Raw genomic sequence first — 23421 nt, 5'->3', positions numbered from 1 at the left:
AGCCTCAGAGGCTTTAACGTTTGTTTTTGAAAATGAAAATCTTGGCAATGTCCAGCTTGTCTTTCTCAATTTGCCATCACCCTCTATCATTGGTGCCTGTGAGACTGAAATTGAACCATCAGACTCTTTGGGTAATGTGAGTGTTGGCATTTTTAATTTGGATGGTGATCCTTCAACATTACTTGTCTGAACATCAATTCCAGGAGCTTTGATTTCTACTTTGGCAGAAGATTCTTTTACTTCAACATGAGGGAGTTTGACTCCAGCTTTGGCTTCTGGTAGAGTCACATCTACAACTATCTTTGATAAGTCTAAATCAATGTCAGGCCGTTTGATTTGAGGCCCAGAAAAACCAAGACTTGGCAGTTTAAACATGCTTCCTTTTCCTTCATGTTCAGTTCCTGTAGTTTTAATATCTATTGATGGGCCTTCAGTGTCAATGCTGGGTGCTGCAATGTCAACTGCAAGAACCTCTTCAGGAATTTTAATGTCAGCTCCATTGGTTTTGACGTCTCTGTCTGTATCGGGCACATCTACGGTGGCACTTGGAGTACCAACTCCAAATTTTGGTAATTTGAATGTCGGCATTTTAAATTTTGATGGTGATCCTTCTGAACCCTTTGCTGCAACCTTTATCTCAGGAGATTTAATTTCCACTTCAGACTCTTTGACTGCAACATTGGGAAGTTCGATTTTAGCTTTAGCTTCTGGTAATGGGACATCTACATCTTTCTTTGATAAACTTAAATCAATTTCAGGCCCTTTTACCTTGGGCATTGAGATGCCAAACTTTGGCATTTTAAACTTGCTTCCTGATCCTTCAAATTCACTTCCTTTAGCTTTCACATCTACAGATAGGCCTTCAGTGTCAATGCTGGGTGCAGTGACATCCACTTTAGCTCCCTCAATTTTAATATCTTTGTCCACATCAGGTACTTCCTCAATGACCTTTGGAGTAGCAGCTCCAAATATGGGTAATGTGAATGTTGGCATTTTAAGTTTTGACGGTGATCCTTCAGTATTACCTGTATGAGCTTCAATCTCAGGAGCTTTAATTTCCACTGCAGGTTGTTTTATTTTGACATCTGAAAGTTGAACTTCAGCTTTGGCTTCTGGAAGTGTGACATCTACATCTTTCTTTGATAAGCTCAAATCAATTTCAGGCCCTTTAATCTTTGGCATTGAGATGGCAAACTTTGGCATTTTAAACCTACTTCCTTGCCCGTCAACTTCTGCTTCATAGTCTGGTAGTTTCATATCCACTTCCGTTCCTTTCACTTCCACCTCTCCTTCTGGAATTGCAACATTTGCATCCTGAAGACTGGCATCAACTTCTGTGACCTTAACACTTGTTTTTGAAAAAGAAAATCTGGGCAGTGAAAACCTTGTTTTTTTCAGTTTGGCATCAACCTCAACACCTTGCTGTTGCTCTATCACAACACTGCCTGAAGGCTTTTTGACTTCAACCTCTGGCAGATGGACCTCTGCTTTAACTTCTGGTACATCAACATCTGTGTGTGGCACAGACATGTGCATGTCAGCTCCATCAATTTTGATTTCTGTGTCTATATCAGGTAGTTCAGTGCTGACATTTGGAGTTGCAGCTCCAAATTTAGGAAATTTGAATGTTGGCAATTGAAATTTTGATGGTGATCCTTTTACACTGCTTAATTGAGCTTCAGTATCAGGAGCTTTAATTTCCACTTTAGCAGAAGGTTCTTTGAGTTCAACATCAGGGAGATTGACTTCAGCTTTGGTGTCTGGTAGTGTGAAGTCTACATCTTTCTTTGATAAGCTGAAATCAATTTCAGGTCCTTTCACTTTTGGCATTGAGATTCCAAACTTTGGCATTTTGAACTTGCCTCCTTGCCCATCAATTTCTGCTTCACACTCTGATGGTTTCATATCCACAGCAATTTTAGAAGCTTCTGGGAGTTCAACATCAGCTTTAGCCTCTGGTAGTGTTGCATCTACATCTTTCTTGGGGAAGCTTAAATCAATTTCAGGTCCTTTTACTTTTGGCATTTTGATTCCAAACTTTGGCATTTGAAACTTGCCTCTGTGTCCTTCAAGTTCAACGTCAGTGTGCAAAGGTTTGATTTTCACTTCAGGTTTTTTAACCTCCAGCCTTTCCTCTGGAATCAAAACCTCTGCTTTTCCAAGACTGGCATCAATTTTAGGGGTCTCTGGGAGTTTGAGCTCAGCTTTAGTCCCTGGTAATGTGATATCTGTGTCTTTCTTTGATAAGCTTACATCTACATCAGGCCCTTTTACTTTAGGCATAGAGAAACTGAGATTTGGCATTTTGAATTTTGAAGGTGATCCTTCTGTATCTTTAGCTAAAACCTCAATCACAGGAGCTTTCATTTCTACTTCGGCAGAAGATTGTTTTAGTTCAACATCAGGGAAGTTGACATCTGCTTTTGCTTCTGGTATTCTGACATCTATATCTTTCTTTGATAAGCCAAGATGAAATTCAGGTCCCTTTACCTTTGGCATGGACATTCCAAACTTTGGCATTTTCAACTCGCTTCCTTCTCCTTTAACTTCTGTCTGCAAAGGTTTAACGTCCAGCTCAGCTTCTTCAACTTTGGCCTTAGCCTCTGGAATCAAAACATTCACTTCCACCTTTCCCTCTGGAATTGCAACTTTTGCATCCTGAAGACTGGCATCAACTTCTGGGGACTTAACACTTGGTTTTGAAAAAGAAAATCTGGGCAGTGAAAACCTTGTTTTTTTCAGTTTGGCATCAACCTCAACACCTTGCTGTTGCTCTATCACAACACTGCCTGAAGGTTTTTTGACTTCAACCTCTGGCAGATGGACCTCTGCTTTAACTTCTGGTACATCAACATCTGTGTGTGGCACAGATATGTGCATGTCAGCTCCATCAATTTTGATTTCTGTGTCTATATTAGGTAGTTCAGTGCTGACATTTGGAGTTGCAATTCCAAATTTAGGAAATTTGAATGTTGGCAGTTGAAATTTTGATGGTGATCCTTTTACACTGCTTAATTGAGCTTCAATATCAGGAGCTTTAATTTCCACTTCAGCAGAAGGTTCTTTGAGTTCAACATCAGGGAGATTGACTTCAGCTTTGGCGTCTGGTAGTGTGAGGTCTACATCTTTCTTTGATAAGCTGAAATCAATTTCAGGTCCTTTCATTTTTGGCATTGAGATTCCAAACTTTGGCATTTTGAACTTGCCTCCTTGCCCATCAATTTCTGCTTCACACTCTGATGGTTTCATATCCACAGCAATTTTAGAAGCTTCTTGGAGTTCAACATCAGCTTTAGCCTCTGGTAGTGTTACATCTACATCTTTCTTGGGGAAGCTTAAATCAATTTCAGGTCCTTTTACTTTTGGCATTTTGATTCCAAACTTTGGCATTTGAAACTTGCCTCTGTGTCCTTCAAGTTCAACATCAGTGTGCAAAGGTTTGATTTTCACTTCAGGTTTTTTAACCTCCACCCTTTCCTCTGGAATCAAAACCTCTGCTTTTCCAAGACTGGCATCAATTTTAGGGGTCTCTGGGAGTTTGAGCTCAGCTTTAGTCCCTGGTAGTGTGATATCTGTGTCTTTCTCTGATAAACCTACATCTACATCAGGCCCTTTTACTTTAGGCAGAGAGAAACTGAAATTTGGCATTTTGAATTTTGAAGGTGATCCTTCTGTATCTTTAGCTGAAACCTCAATCACAGGAGCTTTCATTTCTACTTCGGCAGAAGGTTGTTTTAGTTCAACATCAGGGAAGTTGACATCTGCTTTTGCTTCTGGTATTCTGACATCTATATCTTTCTTTGATAAGCCAAGATGAAATTCAGGTCCTTTTACCTTTGGCATGGACATTCCAAACTTTGGCATTTTGAACTCGCTTCCTTGTCCTTTAACTTCTGTCTGCAAAGGTTTAACGTCCAGCTCAGCTTCTTCAACTTTGGCCTTAGCCTCTGGAATCAAAACATTCACTTCCACCTTTCCCTCTGGAATTGCCACTTTTGCATCCTGAAGACTGGCATCAACTTCTGGGGACTTAACACTTGGTTTTGAAAAAGAAAATCTGGGCAGTGAAAACCTTGTTTTTTTCAGTTTGGCATCAACCTCAACACCTTGCTGTTGCTCTATCACAACACTTCCTGAAGGTTTTTTGACTTCAACCTCTGGCAGATGGACCTCTGCTTTAACTTCTGGTACATCAACATCTGTGTGTGGCACAGATATGTGCATGTCAGCTCCATCAATTTTGATTTCTGTGTCTATATTAGGTAGTTCAGTGCTGACATTTGGAGTTGCAATTCCAAATTTAGGAAATTTGAATGTTGGCAGTTGAAATTTTGATGGTGATCCTTTTACACTGCTTAATTGAGCTTCAATATCAGGAGCTTTAATTTCCACTTCAGCAGAAGGTTCTTTGAGTTCAACATCAGGGAGATTGACTTCAGCTTTGGCGTCTGGTAGTGTGAGGTCTACATCTTTCTTTGATAAGCTGAAATCAATTTCAGGTCCTTTCACTTTTGGCATTGAGATTCCAAACTTTGGCATTTTGAACTTGCCTCCTTGCCCATCAATTTCTGCTTCACACTCTGATGGTTTCATATCCACAGCAATTTTAGAAGCTTCTGGGAGTTCAACATCAGCTTTAGCCTCTGGTAGTGTTACATCTACATCATTCTTGGGGAAGCTTAAATCAATTTCAGGTCCTTTTACTTTTGGCATTTTGATTCCAAACTTTGGCATTTGAAACTTGCCTCTGTGTCCTTCAAGTTCAACGTCAGTGTGCAAAGGTTTGATTTTCACTTCAGGTTTTTTAACCTCCACCCTTTCCTCTGGAATCAAAATCTCTGCTTTTCCAAGACTGGCATCAATTTTAGGGGTCTCTGGGAGTTTGAGCTCAGCTTTAGTCCCTGGTAGTGTGATATCTGTGTCTTTCTTTGATAAGCTTACATCTACATCAGGCCCTTTTACTTTAGGCATAGAGAAACTGAAATTTGGCATTTTGAATTTTGAAGGTGATCCTTCTGTATCTTTAGCTAAAACCTCAATCACAGGAGCTTTCATTTCTACTTCGGCAGAAGGTTGTTTTAGTTCAACATCAGGGAAGTTGACATCTGCTTTTGCTTCTGGTATTCTGACATCTATATCTTTCTTTGATAAGCCAAGATGAAATTCAGGTCCTTTTACCTTTGGCATGGACATTCCAAACTTTGGCATTTTCAACTCGCTTCCTTGTCCTTTAACTTCTGTCTGCAAAGGTTTAACATCCAGCTCAGCTTCTTCAACTTTGGCCTTAGCCTCTGGAATCAAAACATTCACTTCCACCTTTCCCTCTGGAATTGCAACTTTTGCATCCTGAAGTCTGGCATCAACTTCTGGGGACTTAACACTTGGTTTTGAAAAAGAAAATCTGGGCAGTGAAAACCTTGTTTTTTTCAGTTTGGCATCAACCTCAACACCTTGCTGTTGCTCTATCACAACACTGCCTGAAGGCTTTTTGACTTCAACCTCTGGCAGATGGACCTCTGCTTTAACTTCTGGTACATCAACATCTGTGTGTGGCACAGATATGTGCATGTCAGCTCCATCAATTTTGATTTCTGTGTCTATATCAGGTAGTTTAGCGCTGACATTTGGAGTGGCAGCTCCAAATTTTGGGAATTTGAATGTTGGCAATTTAAATTTTGATGGTGATCCTTTCACACTGCTTAATTGAGTTTCAATATCAGGAGCTTTAATTTCCACTTTAGCAGAAGGTTCTTTGAGTTCAACATCGGGGAGATTGACTTCGGCTTTGGCCTCTGGGAGTGTGATGTCTGCATCTTTCTTTGATAAGCTGGAATCAAAATCAGGTCCTTTCACTTTATGCATTGAGATTCCAAACTTTGGTATTTTGAACTTGCCTCCTTGTCCATCAATTTCTGCTTCACACTCTGATGGTTTCATATCCACAGCAATTTTAGAAGCTTCTGGGAGTTCAACATCAGCTTTAGCCTCTGGTAGTGTTACATCTACATCTTTCTTGGGGAAGCTTAAATCAATTTCAGGTCCTTTTACTTTTGGCATTTTGATTCCAAACTTTGGCATTTGAAACTTGCCTCCATGTCCTTCAATGTCAATGCCAGTTTGCAAAGGTTTTATTTCCATTTCAGTTTTTCTATCCTCCATCTTTGCCTCTGTAATCAAAACCTCTGCTTTTCCAAGACTGGCATCAATTTTAGGGGTCTCTGGGAGTTTGATCTCAGCTTTAGTCCCTGGTAATGTGATATCTGTGTCTTTCTTTGATAAGCTTACATCTACATCAGGCCCTTTTACTTTAGGCATAGAGAAACTGAGATTTGGCATTTTGAATTTTGAAGGTGATCCTTCTGTATCTTTAGCTAAAACCTCAATCACAGGAGCTTTCATTTCTACTTCGGCAGAAGGTTTTTTTAGTTCAATATCAGGGAAGTTGACATCTGCTTTTGCTTCTGGTATTCTGACATCTATATCTTTCTTTGATAAGCCAAGATGAAATTCAGGTCCTTTTACCTGTGGCATGGACATTCCAAACTTTGGCATTTTCAACTCGCTTCCTTGTCCTTTAACTTCTGTCTGCAAAGGTTTAACGTCCAGCTCTGCTTCTTCAACTTTGGCCTTAGCCTCTGGAATCAAAACTTCTGCTTTTCCAAGACTGACATCAATTTTAGGGGCATCTGTGTGTTTGACCTCAACCTTTGTCTCTGGTAGTGGGATATCAATATCTCTCTTTGTTAAGCTCAAGTCAAATTCTGGCTCTTTTAATTTTGGCATTTTGATTCCAAACTTTGGCATTTCGAACTTTTCTCCCTTTCCATCAAGCTCACCTTTAGTCTGCATGAACTGTTTTTCCACTTCAGGTTTTTTAACCTCCATCTTAGCCTCTGGAATTGAAACATCCACTTTTCCAAGATCAACCTCTGGAAGTTTGACATCAGGTTTTGTCTCTGTTAATTTGACATCTACGTCTTTGTTTGAAAGGCTAAAATCCATGTTAGGTCCCTTGACTTTTGGCATGGAGAAACTAAGATGTGGCATTTTAAAGCTTCCTTTCCCATCCTCTTCAATTCCTGTAGTTTTCCTATCTGTTGATAGGCCCTCAATGTCAATGCTGGGTGCTTCAGTGTGAACGTCAGGGAATTTGACATCAGCTTTAGCTACTGGTAAAGTCCCATCTACATCTTTCTTTGATAGGCTTAAATCAATGTCAGGCCGTTTGATTTGAGGTCCAGAAAAACCGAGACTTGGCAGTTTGAACTTGCTTCCCTTTCCTTCATGTTCAGTTCCTGTAGTTTTAATATCTATTGATGGGCCTTCAATGTCAATGCTGGGTGCTGCAATGTCAACTGCAAGAGCGTCTTCAGGAATTTTAATATCAGCTCCATCGGTTTTGACATCTTTGTCCATATCAGATACTTCTACAGAAATGTCTGGAGTACCAACTCCAAATTTTGGTAGTTTGAATGTCGGCATCTTAAATTTCGATGGTGATCCTTCTGTATCTTTTTCTGTAACTTTTATTTCAGGAGCTTTAATTTCCACTTTAGCAGAGGGTTCGTTTAGTTCAACTTCAGGGACTTTTACATCAGCTTTGGCTTCTGGTAGTGTCAAATCTACATCTTTCTTTGATAAGCTAAAGTGAATTTCAGGTCCTTTTACCTTTGGCATTGTGATTCCAAACTTTGGCATTTGAAATGTGTCTCCTTGTCCTTCAAATTCAACATCAGTGTGCAAAGGTTTGATTTTCACTTCAGGTTTTTTAACTTCCATCTTTGCCTCTTGAAACAAAACTTCTGCTTTTCCAAGACTGGCATCAGTTTTAGGGGTTTCTGGGAGTTTGACTTCAGCACCGGCCTCTGGTAGTGTGACATCTACATCTTTCTTTGATGAACTTATATTAAGTTGAGGTCCTTTGACTTTAGGCATAGAGAATCCAAGATGTGGCATTTTAAACTTGCTTCCTATCCCCTCATGATCAGTTCCTATAGCCTTTGTATCAATTGAAGGACCCTTAACGTCAATGCTGGGTGCTTCAATATTAACCACATGCTTATTAATGTCAGCTTTAATGTCTTTGTCCATATCATGTGCTTCCACAGAGACATTTGGAGTACCAACTCCAAATGTTGGTAGTTTAAATGTCGGCATCTTAAATTTTGATGATGATCCTTCAACATCCTGTTGGTAAACTGCAGTCTCTGGAGCTTTGACATCTACTTTAATTCCATGTTCTGTTTGTTCAACATCAGGAGGTTTGACCTCTGCTTTAGCTTCAGGTAATGGGACATCTACATCTTTATTTGATAAGCTTAAATTAAATTCAGGCCCTTTAATTTTTGGCATTTTTACACCAAGTTTTGGCATTTTAAGCTTGCCTCCTTGTCCATCAAGTTCCCCTTCAGTCCTCAGAGGTTTGATTTCCAATTCAGGTTTTTCAACTTCCATCTTTTGCTTTGGAATGGAAACATTTATCTTTCCAAGAGTCGCATCAATCTCTGGGGCTTCTGGGAGTTTGACTTCAGCTTTAGCCTCTGGTAGTGTGACACCTACGCCTTTCTTTGATAAGCTCAAATCAATTTCAGGTCCTTTTACTTTTGGCATCATGATTCCAAACTTTGGCATTTGGAACTTGCCTCCTTGTCTTTCAAGTTCAACGTCAGTGTGCAAAGGTTTGATTTTCACCTCAGGTTTTTTAACTTCCACCTTTGCTTCTGGAATCAAAACCTCTGCTTTTCCAAAACTGGCATCAATTTTAGGGGTCTCTGGGAGTTTGACTTCAGATTTAACCTCTGGTAGTCTGACATCTACATCTTTCTTTGATAAGCTTAAATCAAATTCAGGTCCTTTTAATTTAGGCATTTTAATTCCAAACTTGGGCTCCTTGAACTTGCTTCCTTGTCCCTCAAGTTCACCTACAGTCTGCCAAGGTTTGACATTCAGTTCAGGCTTTTTGACATCCATCATTTTCTTTGGAATAGAAACATCTACATTTCCAAGAGTAACCTCAACCTCAGGAATGTCTGGGAGGTCAACCTCAGCTTTTTCTTCTGGTAATGTGAGCTCTACATCTTTTTCTGATAGGCTTAAATCAATTTCAGGTCCTTTAACCTTTGGCATAGAGATGCTGAGAGTTGGCATTTTAAACTTGCCACTTTTTCCCTCTCTTTCAAGTGTTCTTATATCTGCCCCATCAATGTTTTTATCCTTTTCTGCATCAGGGACATTTATACTGATGTTCTCAGTCACTGCTCCAAATTCAGGCAGTTTGAATGTGTGCTCTTTGTATTCAACACCTTTTACTTCACCTCTGATCTCTGGAAAGGAGATGTCAGACTTTGGGCTTGCAGCATCAAGATTAACACCAAAACCTGTCAAACCAACGCCACCATCCTTTTTGTCTGGTGAACCATCTACTGAATCAATGTATTCAATGCTTTCAATTTCTGGTATTTTGACCTCTGATACGACTTCTCCAATCTTGTTCCTTGTTTCAGTCCTTGACATGTCTTCGTCTTCGAGAAATATAGTCCTTTCTCCTTTTACATTGTCACCTTTATGCTTTTGTTTTGGCAAGGCAATTCCAATGTCAGGGATTCTTATGTCTGGTTTTGCAATCCCAAAGCTTGTCATTGTTATCTTTGCCTTCCTTGATTTGAGTGTTATTGCGGATTCATATTCCGATTTAATGCCCTCTGTGCCTTGTGTTTCTTGTGTCTGAAAAATGGCGGCTACTTGAACACTTTCTTTTCCAGGTATTATAATATGTTCTTTGTCGCTTTGTTTTGGCTCAGTTTTGTATTCCTTTTCAGGTTTTTTTAAATCTACTTTGCTCTCCATTAAAAGCTCCTCTGAGGTTAAATCAGCAGATGTGATCTTTGGTAGTTTGACTTTTGTCTTTGAGATTTCTGGAGAGGCAGTTATGTCTAACTTACTGAAGTGTGCATCATGTTTTGTTTTAGTGGGTGTTTTCACTGATATTCTTTGTGCATTTGCATCTATTACAGTAATTTCTTCAGGAATAGGCACTCCACTCATGTCAACCTTAGGCAGCTTAAATCCAGGCAATTTTGAAACAGCCTCTTTCACACTGTCAACATCAAATGGCAGTTGTACAGTTTCAGCTTGAATGTCTTCATAATGTCCTGTAAAAACAGCTTTAGGCTCTTTAATTCCTTTGGCTGTGGTCCTCCTAGACATGTCCTCCATACCTGGAATCACAATGTCTTCACGTTTAGGAAGTTCTGTTTTGGAAAGACTGCTTTTTGACAGTCGCTCATAAGGATCTTCTTTCACTTCTGTACCCTCAGTTGTAAACTGCTCAATTTTAGGTGTACATTCTTCAAAATTGACATTCATTTTTGGGATTGTTTCCTCAGTGGCCATGTCACTAAAGCCTATTTTAGGCAGTTTGAATGTTGGACCTGTCTTTGTTTCTGGTTTTTGTTTAACGTCCTTGCCTTTCTTTGTTTTTTCTTCACCCTTCTGTGGAGATTGGCGTATCAATGCAACATCAGATATTTCAAGTTCCACCTTTGGTACACTCATTTCCATCTGTGTTGTCCCTGATTTGGCTGAGATTACCCTTGAACTCTCACTGCTGATTATTTGGGTATTGGCATTAAGTTCAAGTTGATCCCCCTGTATTTTTGTTTGTGACTTAAAACTTGGGATGACATCTGATTTTTCATTTCCAGGTTGGTCTGCTATTTCAATACTTGCCCCCAGAGTTTTCAGCCTTTTTGGTGACGATTTTGCTTTTGCATCTTTCTTGTGTGATTTATCCTTTCCCAAAATTTTCATTTTTAATTCAGACCGCTCTTTCTTCTTTTTCTTGCCATCAGGGGACTTGATACCAGAGGGGCTACCTTGACCTGCCAGAGCCACGGTTAGATCTTCTGTTTTCAAAGTGCTATCTATAGTGATGAGTTCCACCTTGTGTTGAACAGTTTGAGGTTCAGTCAGTTTTTGATAATTTTGCTCACGTCTTAAGTCTTCCACTACTTTCAGATCCTCTGTCGCATAGATTTGAGGTGTTTCTCCTGAGGGGCTTTCAAGGCACTCAGGTGAAACCATCTGCGCAGATGTTGGTGCGTCTGTGTCCTGGTCTTCAGATGAACTTATGCGGCCTCTCTTTGTTAGAACAGAGAGCTTTATTTTATGTTTCTTCTTGCCTTTGAGAGCATCTTGAGATTTTATAGGTGACTCTGTGTCACTTGTGGTGGGGCTAAGCTCAAGCTTTCTTTGCTCATCAGCCTCTGAGGTGCTGTGAGACCTTGTAAAGCGGGACTTCTTTCCTTTTCCAAAGGAGGGAAACTTAGGCCATGAAAAGCGGGCATCACCACGCCTTTTGGTTTTTCCTTGCTCCCTCATTTCTGGATCATAGACGTCTTCCTCCTGTTGAGCAACAGAAATATGAAATGTCAGTTTTATCTTCAATGCTTTTTTGAAATCACAAAGAGTCTGACAACTTGAAAATAGTTACAGGGATGACGTCAGATTCAATGGCTGTTTCAGTGTCTGTGATGTCTGGTTTGCGTTTCAAGCAGAGCTTCACTCTGTAAGCCTGAGCGTGCTCCAGAATCTGAATGGCATCCTCATATGACACGTTGTCAAAATATACAGTGGCGCTCAGAATCTGATCACCTGCGTAAACAAGAGCAAAATATTTCAGAAGCACACAGATAAGAAGGCTTTCAGGGTCTGTCTGATAAAGGGTAATTATATCAATAAACATGAAAATAACACATACAGTATGATTAGTCATTAGACTTTGCAACTTGTGTGTGTGTTAGTAGTATACATTTGTAATGGTATTTGAAAACCTAAACAAAATATGTAAAAGTACCAATGTATCAGTTAGTAGCTTCGGAAAGAAATTTCACTATAATTGTTAATCATTTCCAGCTGCTAGTTTACCTTCTTTTAGTTTCAGACTTTTTGAGGCAGGTGACTCTGGTACCACTTCTTTAATGAATATTCCCTCTTTCCCCCCTCCACCATAAACAAGACCCTCTGCACATCCATCTTTGGCTGTTTTCACTATCAGTCCAGACTCAGGGCTGTGAACCTCCTGCCAACACATTAAAATAGACAGGAAAAAATAATTTTACCTTTAGCTGTGCTGTTTTCTGCTGCAACAAAGCCTAAAGGGATTCACATATATAGTACAGAGAGGAGAAGGTGGGAATGTCTCACCTTGAGTTTACTCATCTTTGGAGTTGAGCGTTTTTCAAACATGGACCCAAGCCCAGACTTTTTAATTTTCTTTCCACTCCCACTTTTGTGGTGTGGGTCATGCTCTGCTTCACAAAAAAAAAAAAAGAGTTTCCACCTTATTCAAACAGAAAAGGTGACGTATATTTCATCAACACGCTTTAAAAGTTTTTGTACTGAGAGGGAAGGTTTATACTACGGTGGCCGACAGGGGAAAACGTAGAATAGACCAAACACAAGCTAATTAAGAAAACATCTTCATAAATTTGACAACACATGCGCAGCATTTAGCAAACACGCTGCAAATACACACAACAACACCAAATACATAAATAAAAGAGAGAGAGAGAGAGATTCATTATCAATTTCATATGGCTTAATAACTTGTTTTTATATTTGCCAGACAATTAGAGCTTGGCAATATATCGATATTATATCGATATCGTGATATGAGACTAGATATCGTCTTAGATTTTGGATATCGTAATATGGCATAAGTGTTGTCTTTTCCTGGTTTTAAAGGCTGCATTACAGTAAAGTTATTTCATTTTCTTAACTTACCAGTTTTATTATTTGCCTTTACCCACTTAGTCATTATATCCAAATTTTCTGATGATTATTTATCAAAAATCTCATTGTGTAAATATTTTGTGAAAGCACCAATAGTCAACACTACAATATCATTGCGGTATCGATATCGTGATAATTGATTTTCTCCATATCGCCCAGCCCTACAGATAATTCTTATAAAATGATATAAACCCATCCTAATATTGTGTACATTTTCATATAACTGTTTATTGTGTTTTGTCTGATGCTTTTTTTATTGAAATCTTCATGCCAAATAAAGCCCCTTGAATTGAAAAAATTGAACTGAATTGAGAGAGGTTTGTTTTGGAAACGGGAAGAAATGTGTAGCAAAGAGGCGACAAAAAAAACATGCAGGTTCATTTTTGGCCCTAGTCTTTTTTTTTTTAAGTATTATAAAAGAGCAACAGGTTAACATAGCTACCGTGTTAAGAGACTGACTTCTACAAGAGCTTGTTAGCTAACACTAGTTAGCCCATATATGTTACTGAAAAGTAGAACACTTGAAGGAAAATGATCCACTCTCTCTGACATAACCTCGCCTCCGTTGTGTAAACTGGATGCAGCGTTTTTCTGTTGCATTTGTTTTCGGGGTTTGTGTGCTTTTCATTTTGCATCGTGTTTATGTATTTGGTTGTGTTGTGTGTATTTGCAGCGTGTTTACTAAATTCTGCTTTGTCAAATTAATGTAGATGTTTTCTTAATTTGCTTGTGTTTGGTCTATTTGCATGTGTTTTCTTAAATTGCAGGGCGTTTGCCCCTGTCAGCCACCGTGTAATACACTGTAGACATGCATTCATACATGGCAGTAGCTAGCTAGAGTCTGAATTAATATTATATATGCAACAACAAAAACAGAGAGTCCATCTTACACCACACTGTGTTGACTGGGCACAAATACAGAGCCAAGATCAAAATAAATGAAGTTTGTACGACATACAAGCTCTCCATTGTGAGAGTGATGGGGAAATAATAAATGGATGAAAGGTGATAATTTAATAACACCTTAATTTGGGAGAACAAATTATTAAATTGATGGAACAGTTCAGGCATCAGAAAATCCCCTCCACTGCCCAGCTCCATGTTTCCTCTGAGGCTGCAGCTGCTTTAAGCTTGTGAAGAAAGCAAAAGAGCCAGCAACAAAACGTTTTCCTCTATCAAAGTTTTAGTTTTTAAGGTAGCAGCCAAACACAGCAAGATACCAAGCTTAATTACACATACATCTGTTTACACCACCATGTGTACACATTGTGATTACGACGTGACAGTAATCGCGACGTATGTTTTAATTGTCCCCAGTGGGTGGGCCCTATATACATTTAGTAAAGAGCATTCAATAAAACACAGTTTGGGGTATTCAAGAATACAATGGGACATTTCTAGTGACTTTTGTATAGTTACCATTATTATAAACTAATAGTAGAATTTGCGTGTGTGAGCAGAGTTTCATGTGGACCAGACACTGATACAATCCAATCAGTTTCACTTTGTTATAGTCATTACAGATGCTTCTTAAAATTTGATTTCAGGACACCAATAGTTACAGTATGTGTTAGCATTAATGAGCCGAATACACAAGCTTGCTTCTTTTGCTCACAAGCTTCTTTTTCTAACTTCATTTGTTTACGGCCTAAACAAACATAGACTGTTGAATCCCAAATAGACTATTGAATGACCCAGTGGGCTTACAAGTATTTAATTAACCAGTTGAGAGAAAGTCAGTGATATTTGTTGGAGAAACCTGGTTTCTTAATCATTTTTATATTTTAGTGCATATCCAGGTTATTGAAGAGCATGTAAACACATTCTCTGATTTATTGCCTTGACCTGATTTCTCCCTGTAAGCTGGTTTGTTTGGTCTGTGTAACATAGTGGTGTCTTGATGCTCTGTACCTCTTTGTCACTGTCGGTGTATTTTTCACTTTCAGGATACTCCTCGACGGGAGACGATCCTTGAGGGCGCGGTCTCTCTCTCTCTGTGAACTGAGATGGCTCATCACATGTCTGCGTGGACACAAGGTCAGTCAGCATCAAAACAGTCACATGGTCATTTTACCCAAACAGTTGTATCATTTCTTCAAGAGCTATCATGACTGTGGAGTCACTTTTAGTCAGACTACTTTTCATCTTATTCTGTTCTTTAGCCATCTGAAAAACAATCATGTAGCTGCGCCTGCAGAGAACATGGCTCACAAATTGTGTGATAACAACTTGTTATGCCAAAGTTGCATTAACTGGGTGGAAAGCTGTGCCAAATTTAGAAGGCTACAGCTGTTATTTGAATGTTTCAGACACACAGAAGTGTCGTATCAGACTAGGTAAAGACAATTGATCGGGACATCCCTAGTATATATATGTGTATAACATGTTTTCAGTTTTAACATACTGTTTTTCTGTTGATTGAGACTGAAACCTTTAGTGACTGATGAAGAAATCAAACAGACAGACATAATATAAAATATAAATTTTACTGTCACAGTGAAGTCACTCACTGAATCGTCCTCTGTACCAGGCTCTGGTGCTCTCAGCCTTCGACCAGCTGTTCACAAGAAAACACAGAAATAGACAAAACATAAATACCAAAACAACATCTGGTTTGACGACTGCTTTTTATAATAGTATTTTAGTAAATAGTAGAGCTTTTTTTAAACAATATTAAGTATGTAATTACTTGATTTATTGTAGTAAATTATATAAGTATGAAGAGAACACTGTAAAAAATTATCAAGCGGAATGCAACACAGAATTTGCAGAAAATGTAAATACACAAAAATAAACAAAAGTTCAGCACTTGTGTTTATCAGCATTTCTATATTTTAGGCAGTAAACTGAAACTTTCACCCAGTCTGACTCCTGAAAGTTGTTTTGAGGCTCAGAGAGACACTGGAGCTGATGATGATCCTATTTAGAGTTCTTCCTGGCAATAATTCCCCCAGGGACACGCTGTCTCCTTCGTCTGTTAAGTGATCCACTGTATTGATCCACAGATAAGACTCCCAGCACAGCCCCTCAAGGCTGCCAAAAGGGAAAGTCTGACTCCAAATGAATATGGTTACTCACATTATTATTATTATTACCTGCTCTGATGCCTAACCTCTACTTGATTTGAATCCATTTTAAACGTGCCCCCCCCCCCCCCTTTACGCCATTGTAACAGGATTCCTACCAAGGGATGTAGTCCATTTGTTAGTAGATGTTAGGGATGTAGTTTTTGTTTAAGCTAGAAAATAGCAAATTCCCAAATATAAAAGTTTGCCTAAATCAAGGCTTGATGAATAGTGTTGCTAAACATTTTCTGAGGTTTATAAACCTCATTAGCTAATAAATTCATATCATCAAAAGGCCATCAATTAGCGGATGTTATGCTGTCGGAATAAATACTGAATAAATGTTGTTGCACTCCACATGGAGAATCAAATTATTTACAGATAAAATAATGTTTTTGGTCTTTAAGCATCTGATTAATCTTTTTGTATCGAGGGACAGCTGATAAGGTGTCGGACTAAGACTGATGTCTTTGTAAGTCTTACTGAAGTACTAAACTCCTCAACTCAAATCAGGAAATTGAAGGAAAATGTATAATGTTTGCATCAAGTCTCATAACATGCAGTGCTGGATAGAAAGAGTTGTAGTTCAATTCTTTCACAGTAACGGAGTTCCCAAAAGCATTTACAAAATTAAAGTTAATCAGTGACCAATTAAAACAAAAACAATATAAAAAACATCAAATACAAATTCTAAATACTTATGCAGCGTTACTAACAGCTTGGATATTCATGTGTATGCTCAGCATGTCAATAATAAGAAGCCAGTGAGTGAGGGTTACACAAAAAGTAATTTACTAGAGGGAAAAAAATATGCTTGCGATATAATCAGCATTTTATCAGTAATTTAAGAGCTTTTTATATTTATTGCTGTCAAAACTCTGTCTCAAAACTGTATGTATTAAAATAGCAAACATTCTGTGAATTAATTTGAAAACAAACTTTTCAAACTCTTTTGGTAAGTATTTGATGCAGAACTTTTTGGGATTAAATATTTATTTAAAACGCATTTTTAAAAAGTGACACAACAATTTTGCAATACTGCAGCAGCATAGTTTCTCAACAAACCACCACATAGACACCCACTGCTCTAATGTATGTCATGTGAAGAGCTCTGACTGCCTGTGTAAGTGTGTTAGAAGACTGTTAAGGCAAAAGACTAATTGTATAACAACCTCCTACTGTTTCAGGGTGTGTTGCTGCCTCAAGGTTGATAATTCAAGAGAGTTCAAGGAGCTATCAGATGACATTATAGCTCTGATACTGAAAATATGCCTGAAACACAACCTGCACTGTCATTGTAGACATACATTGGCCTGACACCACAGGATCAGAAATAACATCAGAGAACATATATCTGACAGAAAAGTAGATTCACACTGTGAACTCCGAACGCACCACAGTCTAGACGTGTTGTGAAATACAATAATGAAGTCTCTACAGCTGCCTGCACCAACCTTCTCATCCCAAAGGAGTCACAAAAACAAAAACCTCTCATTATGTGGAACCAAAGAACTCACCTACCTGCTGCTGTTATTTTCTTTAACTCGTGAAAATAAACTGCCCTTAAACATTCCTGGTGCGAGTGTGACTGCCAAAGTGGCAAAAGTGATTTGTTCAGTCTCAGATGGACAAAGGAGGCGGGACACTTTTAGGTTGCAGTCATACCTTGCCTGAACTTCTTTCAATCCCAAACTGAATTAAGTCCTCATGTTGACTTTGGTTTACAGACATTGCACCATATATCCCTTAAAATAACCGTATATTTACATTCATTTCTCATTAATTGATATCACTCCCTGCTAAGCTTTCTTGATTCATTAATGAGGAGGAAGACCATCTTAAACAACTCCTCCATTTTTGACTGTTTAATTACTTTACTAAAATAACAAAAGAACTACAAATGGAACAATTAAAACGACCTTAATCTCAAAACCTTGTAACCTTTGGTTAAACAAAAATTTTGCAACTCATTTACACACCCATGCACAAAGCATCATTTTATCATTGTCAATGTGAGCATGTTAGCCAGCTGATATTAGCATTCAGCCCAAAGCAAAGTACCAATATTTTGTTAGTAGATTTTTCAGATATTTTTACTTTACTATTTATTTTTGTGCCGACTTTTTACTTTTACTCCTTACATTTTTAACACGAATATCGGTACTTTCTACTCCTTACATTTTACAAAATTGGCTCGTTACTTTAGTTTCAAATCATTTCAGTGGAGTTACCGTTATTATTAATAACCAAATTCAGTCTAATTGGATGGGAATATTTGACGCACCGCTACAAGGTGACTTGACAGATTCGGCAGCATTCATTCGCGGCAAATCATAGCGGCTTGATGGCGGTAACTTTAGCACATAGTAGTATGGACGACAACATGATTGAAAATGACGAAAAACGGAGATCCCAGAGATTCGGCAGACAAGCAGTAAGACATTCCCAATCATCCTTGGCCTTATCTGAGAGAGATGTTTGACATAGTAGGCATCAAGAATGTCTGTTAATTGTAACTCTAAAAGTATGGGGAACTTCTTAATTAATGTCTGTTTAGTAATTCATATTTTATCCTTTATTTTCTTTCCAGAAGCCATATTCAATCCCAATTGAATTCATATCTTGCTACTCAGTCAGAATCGTATTAACCTGGAGTCCCAGTCTCTGTCACGATAATCATATATGTGACGTTTTAGGTCTATTGGCAGGCATCCATTTAAAATGTAGGCAATGGCATATGAAGAGCCTTTTTTCCATGTCCACTGAAGTTTCTCAGCTTGCACTCTAGTAACATTAGCGTGGTCCAGGTGGTTTTGCACAAAAAATGTCATTTGCAAGGCTACTTTTACTTTTATACTTTAAGTAAATTTCCAAGCCTGTACTTTGTTACTTTGACTTGAGTAAAGAAGTTAAATCAGTACTTCTACTTTTACCAGAATATTGTTTAACACAAGTATCTGTACTTCTACTTGAGTATGGGAAGTGAGTACTTTTGCCATCTCTGCTGAATGATGGTTGGTCTTTTAAGTGGAAAAGAAAGGAAAGACGTGGAGGTATTTCTGAAGATATTGACATTCAACTGTCCAACCATCTCATAAGAAAGTTTTCCACAAGTTTCGGAGGAAATGTTGTTGTTTTACACAACCTGGTATAAAAGTGTGTTTACAGCTACAGAATTAGATAGTTTCATTACTGTAAATTAACCGGAGTGGCTGAAAACTGTCATGTGCCATGTCTCAGTTACAGCACACAGCTGCTGTAGAAGGGAATCATGGCATCAATGTGTGCAGTGAGCTTTATGAAGGATTCAGGCCCTGCTTGGACTGGATGATGTATTTCTTATGTTATTTACCAGTTAATTCAGGCGGATGTCCAGTATTCCTGCCAACTAGTGGCACCGCACATGTAGAAACTCCTTTCTCAAATATTTGTCATGTGGGTGCTGCAGAGGGCCTGATAACACCTCTCACTACTGACTAATATTGTCAAAAATAAAATCACATAGTAGATCTATTAACTTGTTTTTTCTTATCATCGATTAGATATCGTAAATATTCATAAAGCCGCTGCCTGATGTTCTAATTTGACTTTAATGGTGATATTTTGCTTATTTACAGTATAAGCACTGAAATGCTGAAGTCTTTTGTGGTGCAGATCCTGCATGATTCATATTTAGGTGCAACTGCAGCCCTGGATTAGGGTGTGGCTCCTCCCTCAGTGCTGATGGGACAAAGAAGGAGGCTTATAAACTACTGCGACTGCAAACAGTGATGTGGACACTTAAACTCATCTGTCCTAACACAATGCTGTGACAGTGAACCTCTCATAGAAGCTTGTGTTGGCATTGATTCAAATCACAAGATCTTACAAGTAAAAAATGACATATGTAGAAATATAAATCAGTTTTGTAGATTTACTCTTGACAGAAAAGCCTAACTGTATTGTGTTGATTTTCCTCCGCTCATCTCTTACGTAACTACCTTCTGCTCCAGTTTGTGTTTTCTGTTGAAAATCACCTGGAAGGCTCCCTGAAACTCCCCTCTTTACTAAACTAATATAAAGTAATGCTGTTCATTATTTGTGCTCTAAGATATGGATTCTGCTCATTTTTTTGTGTAACAGACAGACACAGGATCCTTTTACTGGATGACAGTTTGTTTGTATCCAAATTATAATAAGATTTGAGTGAAGGAAAAAAAAAAAAGAATTAGATTCTCTGCATGGATTATATGAACATGAGACTGCAAAAGCGCATGCCTTCAATTTGTCAATCTGCTGCAATTTACAGCGAGTTTCCTCACAGAGTTAATCACAGCTCTGGAATTCGTATCCTAATCTGCCGGTATTGCTACAACATGCAATTACACCAAAAAATAGTTTGCAAACCCTCCTTGATGTTTGTTTTGCCTGGCATGCCTGGCGCACCAAGTGACTCAGATTTAATCGTGATTATATGGTTGATTGAAGGTTCTGACAGATTACTGCCAAGGTTGTTAACTGACAACAACCACAGCCATGTAAAAAGAGTCCAGATAACCCACAGTTTCATTTAATACACTTGTGTTTTTGACAACTGATGCCAAGTAACTCCCAGTCCCCCTAGTCTGCGTTTAGTCTAGGCCTTAGTGTCTTATAATAGTCTAAAATATGTTTCTTGTCTTCCCTTACAAGAATATAAATCCAGATGGAAATTGATTGAATATGAGTTCCTAGAACCCAAGCTGGTCAACCATTGTCAGAACTGTAAATAAATAAATAAAAGCAATGTCCACCTGAGGCTCCAAGCAGGTTAAAAACAATACCAAATGCTCAGATCTTTTTACTGAAGCCGGTCTGCACTGAGTGACATCAGCTACACATATAAACTATTCAAGTGGTGTGATATTGATTTAAGAGCAGGATCTGTGTGACTGAGGCTGACTGGTTCCTAATGGATCAGGATCAGCTGATTTAGGCTCCACTGCCGAGCAGCCTCTGTCTGGTTCACTTCCTAGCAGTAAACTAAACTTTTCTCTCTCTCTCTCTCTCTCTCTCTCTCTCTCTCTCTCTCTCTCTCATCTCTCTCTGTCTTTCTCTCACTTTCTTTTTCTTTCTCCCTCTCTCTTATCTCTCTCTCTCTCTCTGACCTTGAGCGTTGCCTGGAGCCTCTCACAGCAACACAAACCTCTCCATCTTCAGGCAGATTTAATTAAAAGTAGCTGCAGAGGTAAATAAGGAGAACTGTGGGAAATGGAAAGGAGCAACATAGAAACACACAAAGTATTATAAAAAGAATAATTTACCAGACACCAGATTCACCTCCTTTTTACAGCAAACATCAACCTGAGCCCTTTCCTCAACATCAGCAAAAACAATATACAACAATATGTCTTTGATGTGACATATAATACAATGATGTCCACTTATCAAACTGTATTTTTCTCCCAGGTACTTCTAGGTACAGTTCAGTGAGAAACATTATAAATTCCATTAAGAGTCTCCTGTCGTTATATAGCCTAATCTACTTGTCATGTTGGTGACGCAGCGATTTTCTTTGGCTCGTTTTACAGTTTGATTTATTCATCCCCGGTAAGAACTCCTACCCTGCACAAACCTTTGAGGTTAATTTGTACATAAAGTTGTTGCACGTGTATCGGAAAACATCCACTGAAAGCAAACAACTGAATAAATCCTTGGACAACATCAACATATATATTACCCAGCAATGATCATTGCTAATCTGTATGCTAATTGACAAAAATATAAAAAAATAAGGAATTATTTAATAAAGTGTTTCTTTATAGTTTATGTAGTATATATATATATATATATATATATACACACACACATATATCGTATTTGTTATAGATTTCTACCGACAATTTTACCCCCCCAGAAAAAAAAAATATGACAGAGATGGGTTTGTCTTTTCAAGGGCGTATATAGCAAATGGCACCAGTTTTAATTTAACCTGAGTTCTTCTTTAAACACAGGCGAAGTGGCAATCTGAATCACTCCCGGGGGCCTGTTCTCCACCAAACACACTTTTGGAGGGCCTGCCCCCTCTACGGGCCTCAACCGCACTGCCTGCACCGTCCATATTTACGCCCCTGTACAGCAACCTTTTCCAGAAAATATGTTTTGAAACCAGTCTGCAAAAGTGTATTAAAATCATATCTTTTTACAGATTTCAGTTCAAACTTTCATTGTGATAAATAATAACACATACATTTTTTTCCATCAGAACTTCAAGATGACAAGCATCATTACTAATATAGCATGCAATCAGTTCCACACAAACTACCTAACTATGTTCTATGCACACATACGTGATTAGATATGGTTTGTTTACATTGCGTCGTAGAGATGTTAAATCATGTCAGCAGATAATCAACATCCATTTCATGTAATTAAAAAATATAGAATACATTTTCCCAGACTACTTTCTATCTGATTCCCTTCAACCTTGCGTTTATAATGAAAAATTCAAAATGGGATGTACCAAGAGAAAGACTGAGCAGTGTAAGCAGTAAGATATGCATTGCGTAGATTTTTAGATCTTTCAGCATCCGCAACTTTCAAAAATGTTTTTTAGGTTACTACAATAAAAGTGATGCAAGGTTACAGGTAGTAGCTCGTCCCTCTTTCACATAAAGACTGCAGCTTTATACCTTATATCTGTTTGTTTTTTTAAGTGGGGAGTGGTTATGTTCCCACATTTCAGTAGCCTTTTTCATGTTTACCCCCAGGAAGTTATCCCCTATCACTATTTCTGCTTTGCTGAACTGCCTCAGTAACCGAGTCTGTTTGCCTTTCAGCCTCTGCTTCAAACACACAGCGGGAGTGAAACAGGAGAAGAGCAGAGCTGCCTGACATCGTCGATGATGACATCTTCAGACACTACCCTGCACTCTGCAGACACACCCAGCGCTCACTGCAGGTCAGCGACACAACTCAGCATCAGCACCAGCCGCCTCACGCTCACTCACTGTCGCTCATCGTCACCAAAACACACACACACATAATCTCTTCCACCGCACTACTGAACTCTGCTGCTGAATCAGGGAAAGTTCTCAGGGGAACACAGCACAGACAAAGTCATAGAGAGAGGGAAAAGAGAGAGAGAGCAGAGAGAACAGAGAGAACAGAGAGAGCAGAGAGAGCAGAGAGAGCGATGCTCACCCGTCCCCGAGGAGGCGGCGTGCCAGTTGGGGAAGGCCAGGTGGAAACAGTCGCACATGATGGCAACGGTGGTGGTAGCGACAGCAGCAGAGATAAGGTCCTGGGCCGTTTAGATGGAGGGAGGGTGGTGGTGGAGGGTTATGCAGGTGGTGGTGCTGCTGCTGTTGCTCCCCCCCCCCACGGCTCGTCCTGGATCAGCCTGTGTGTGTGTGCAGGTCGCTAGTCGCAGCGCGGCGAGGGATGAGTTGCAGAAATAACCAGAGAGAGAAGAGAGAGTGAGAGAGCTGTCTGCTGCCTTCTCTGAGCTCAGACGTGTCCGCTGAGTGAAGGAAACTCCCTCGCCTGCCCAGTAAACATAGACCTCCAGCGCAGCACGCTAACTTAATTATGGGAGGAGCTGCCC

General features: G+C 39.0%; 1 protein-coding gene across 1 annotated transcript in view; it reads right to left on the bottom strand.

The window, feature by feature from the left end:
- LOC114546421 (neuroblast differentiation-associated protein AHNAK-like) overlaps window positions 1-23076 on the bottom strand; it is a 36170-nt gene extending 13094 nt beyond the window's left edge. The window contains exons 1-10 of the mRNA XM_028565174.1: window positions 23019-23076; window positions 22711-22748; window positions 22580-22660; window positions 20830-20847; window positions 11926-12079; window positions 11501-11652; window positions 10992-11439; window positions 8385-9323; window positions 8094-8279; window positions 183-7910 (exon numbers count right to left, since the gene is read on the bottom strand). Coding sequence (XP_028420975.1) covers window positions 183-7910; window positions 8094-8279; window positions 8385-9323; window positions 10992-11439; window positions 11501-11652; window positions 11926-12079; window positions 20830-20847; window positions 22580-22660; window positions 22711-22748; window positions 23019-23076 — 9802 coding nt within the window. The remainder of the gene's footprint in view (window positions 1-182; window positions 7911-8093; window positions 8280-8384; window positions 9324-10991; window positions 11440-11500; window positions 11653-11925; window positions 12080-20829; window positions 20848-22579; window positions 22661-22710; window positions 22749-23018) is intronic.
- Between the last annotated feature and the right edge of the window lie 345 nt (window positions 23077-23421).

The sequence above is a fragment of the Perca flavescens genome, chromosome 20 (genome assembly GCF_004354835.1).
Source record: "Perca flavescens isolate YP-PL-M2 chromosome 20, PFLA_1.0, whole genome shotgun sequence".
Taxonomy (NCBI): domain Eukaryota; kingdom Metazoa; phylum Chordata; class Actinopteri; order Perciformes; family Percidae; genus Perca; species Perca flavescens.
The sequence above is the reverse complement of the archived record's forward strand: the minus strand, read 5'-3'. Positions and strand labels throughout refer to the sequence as shown.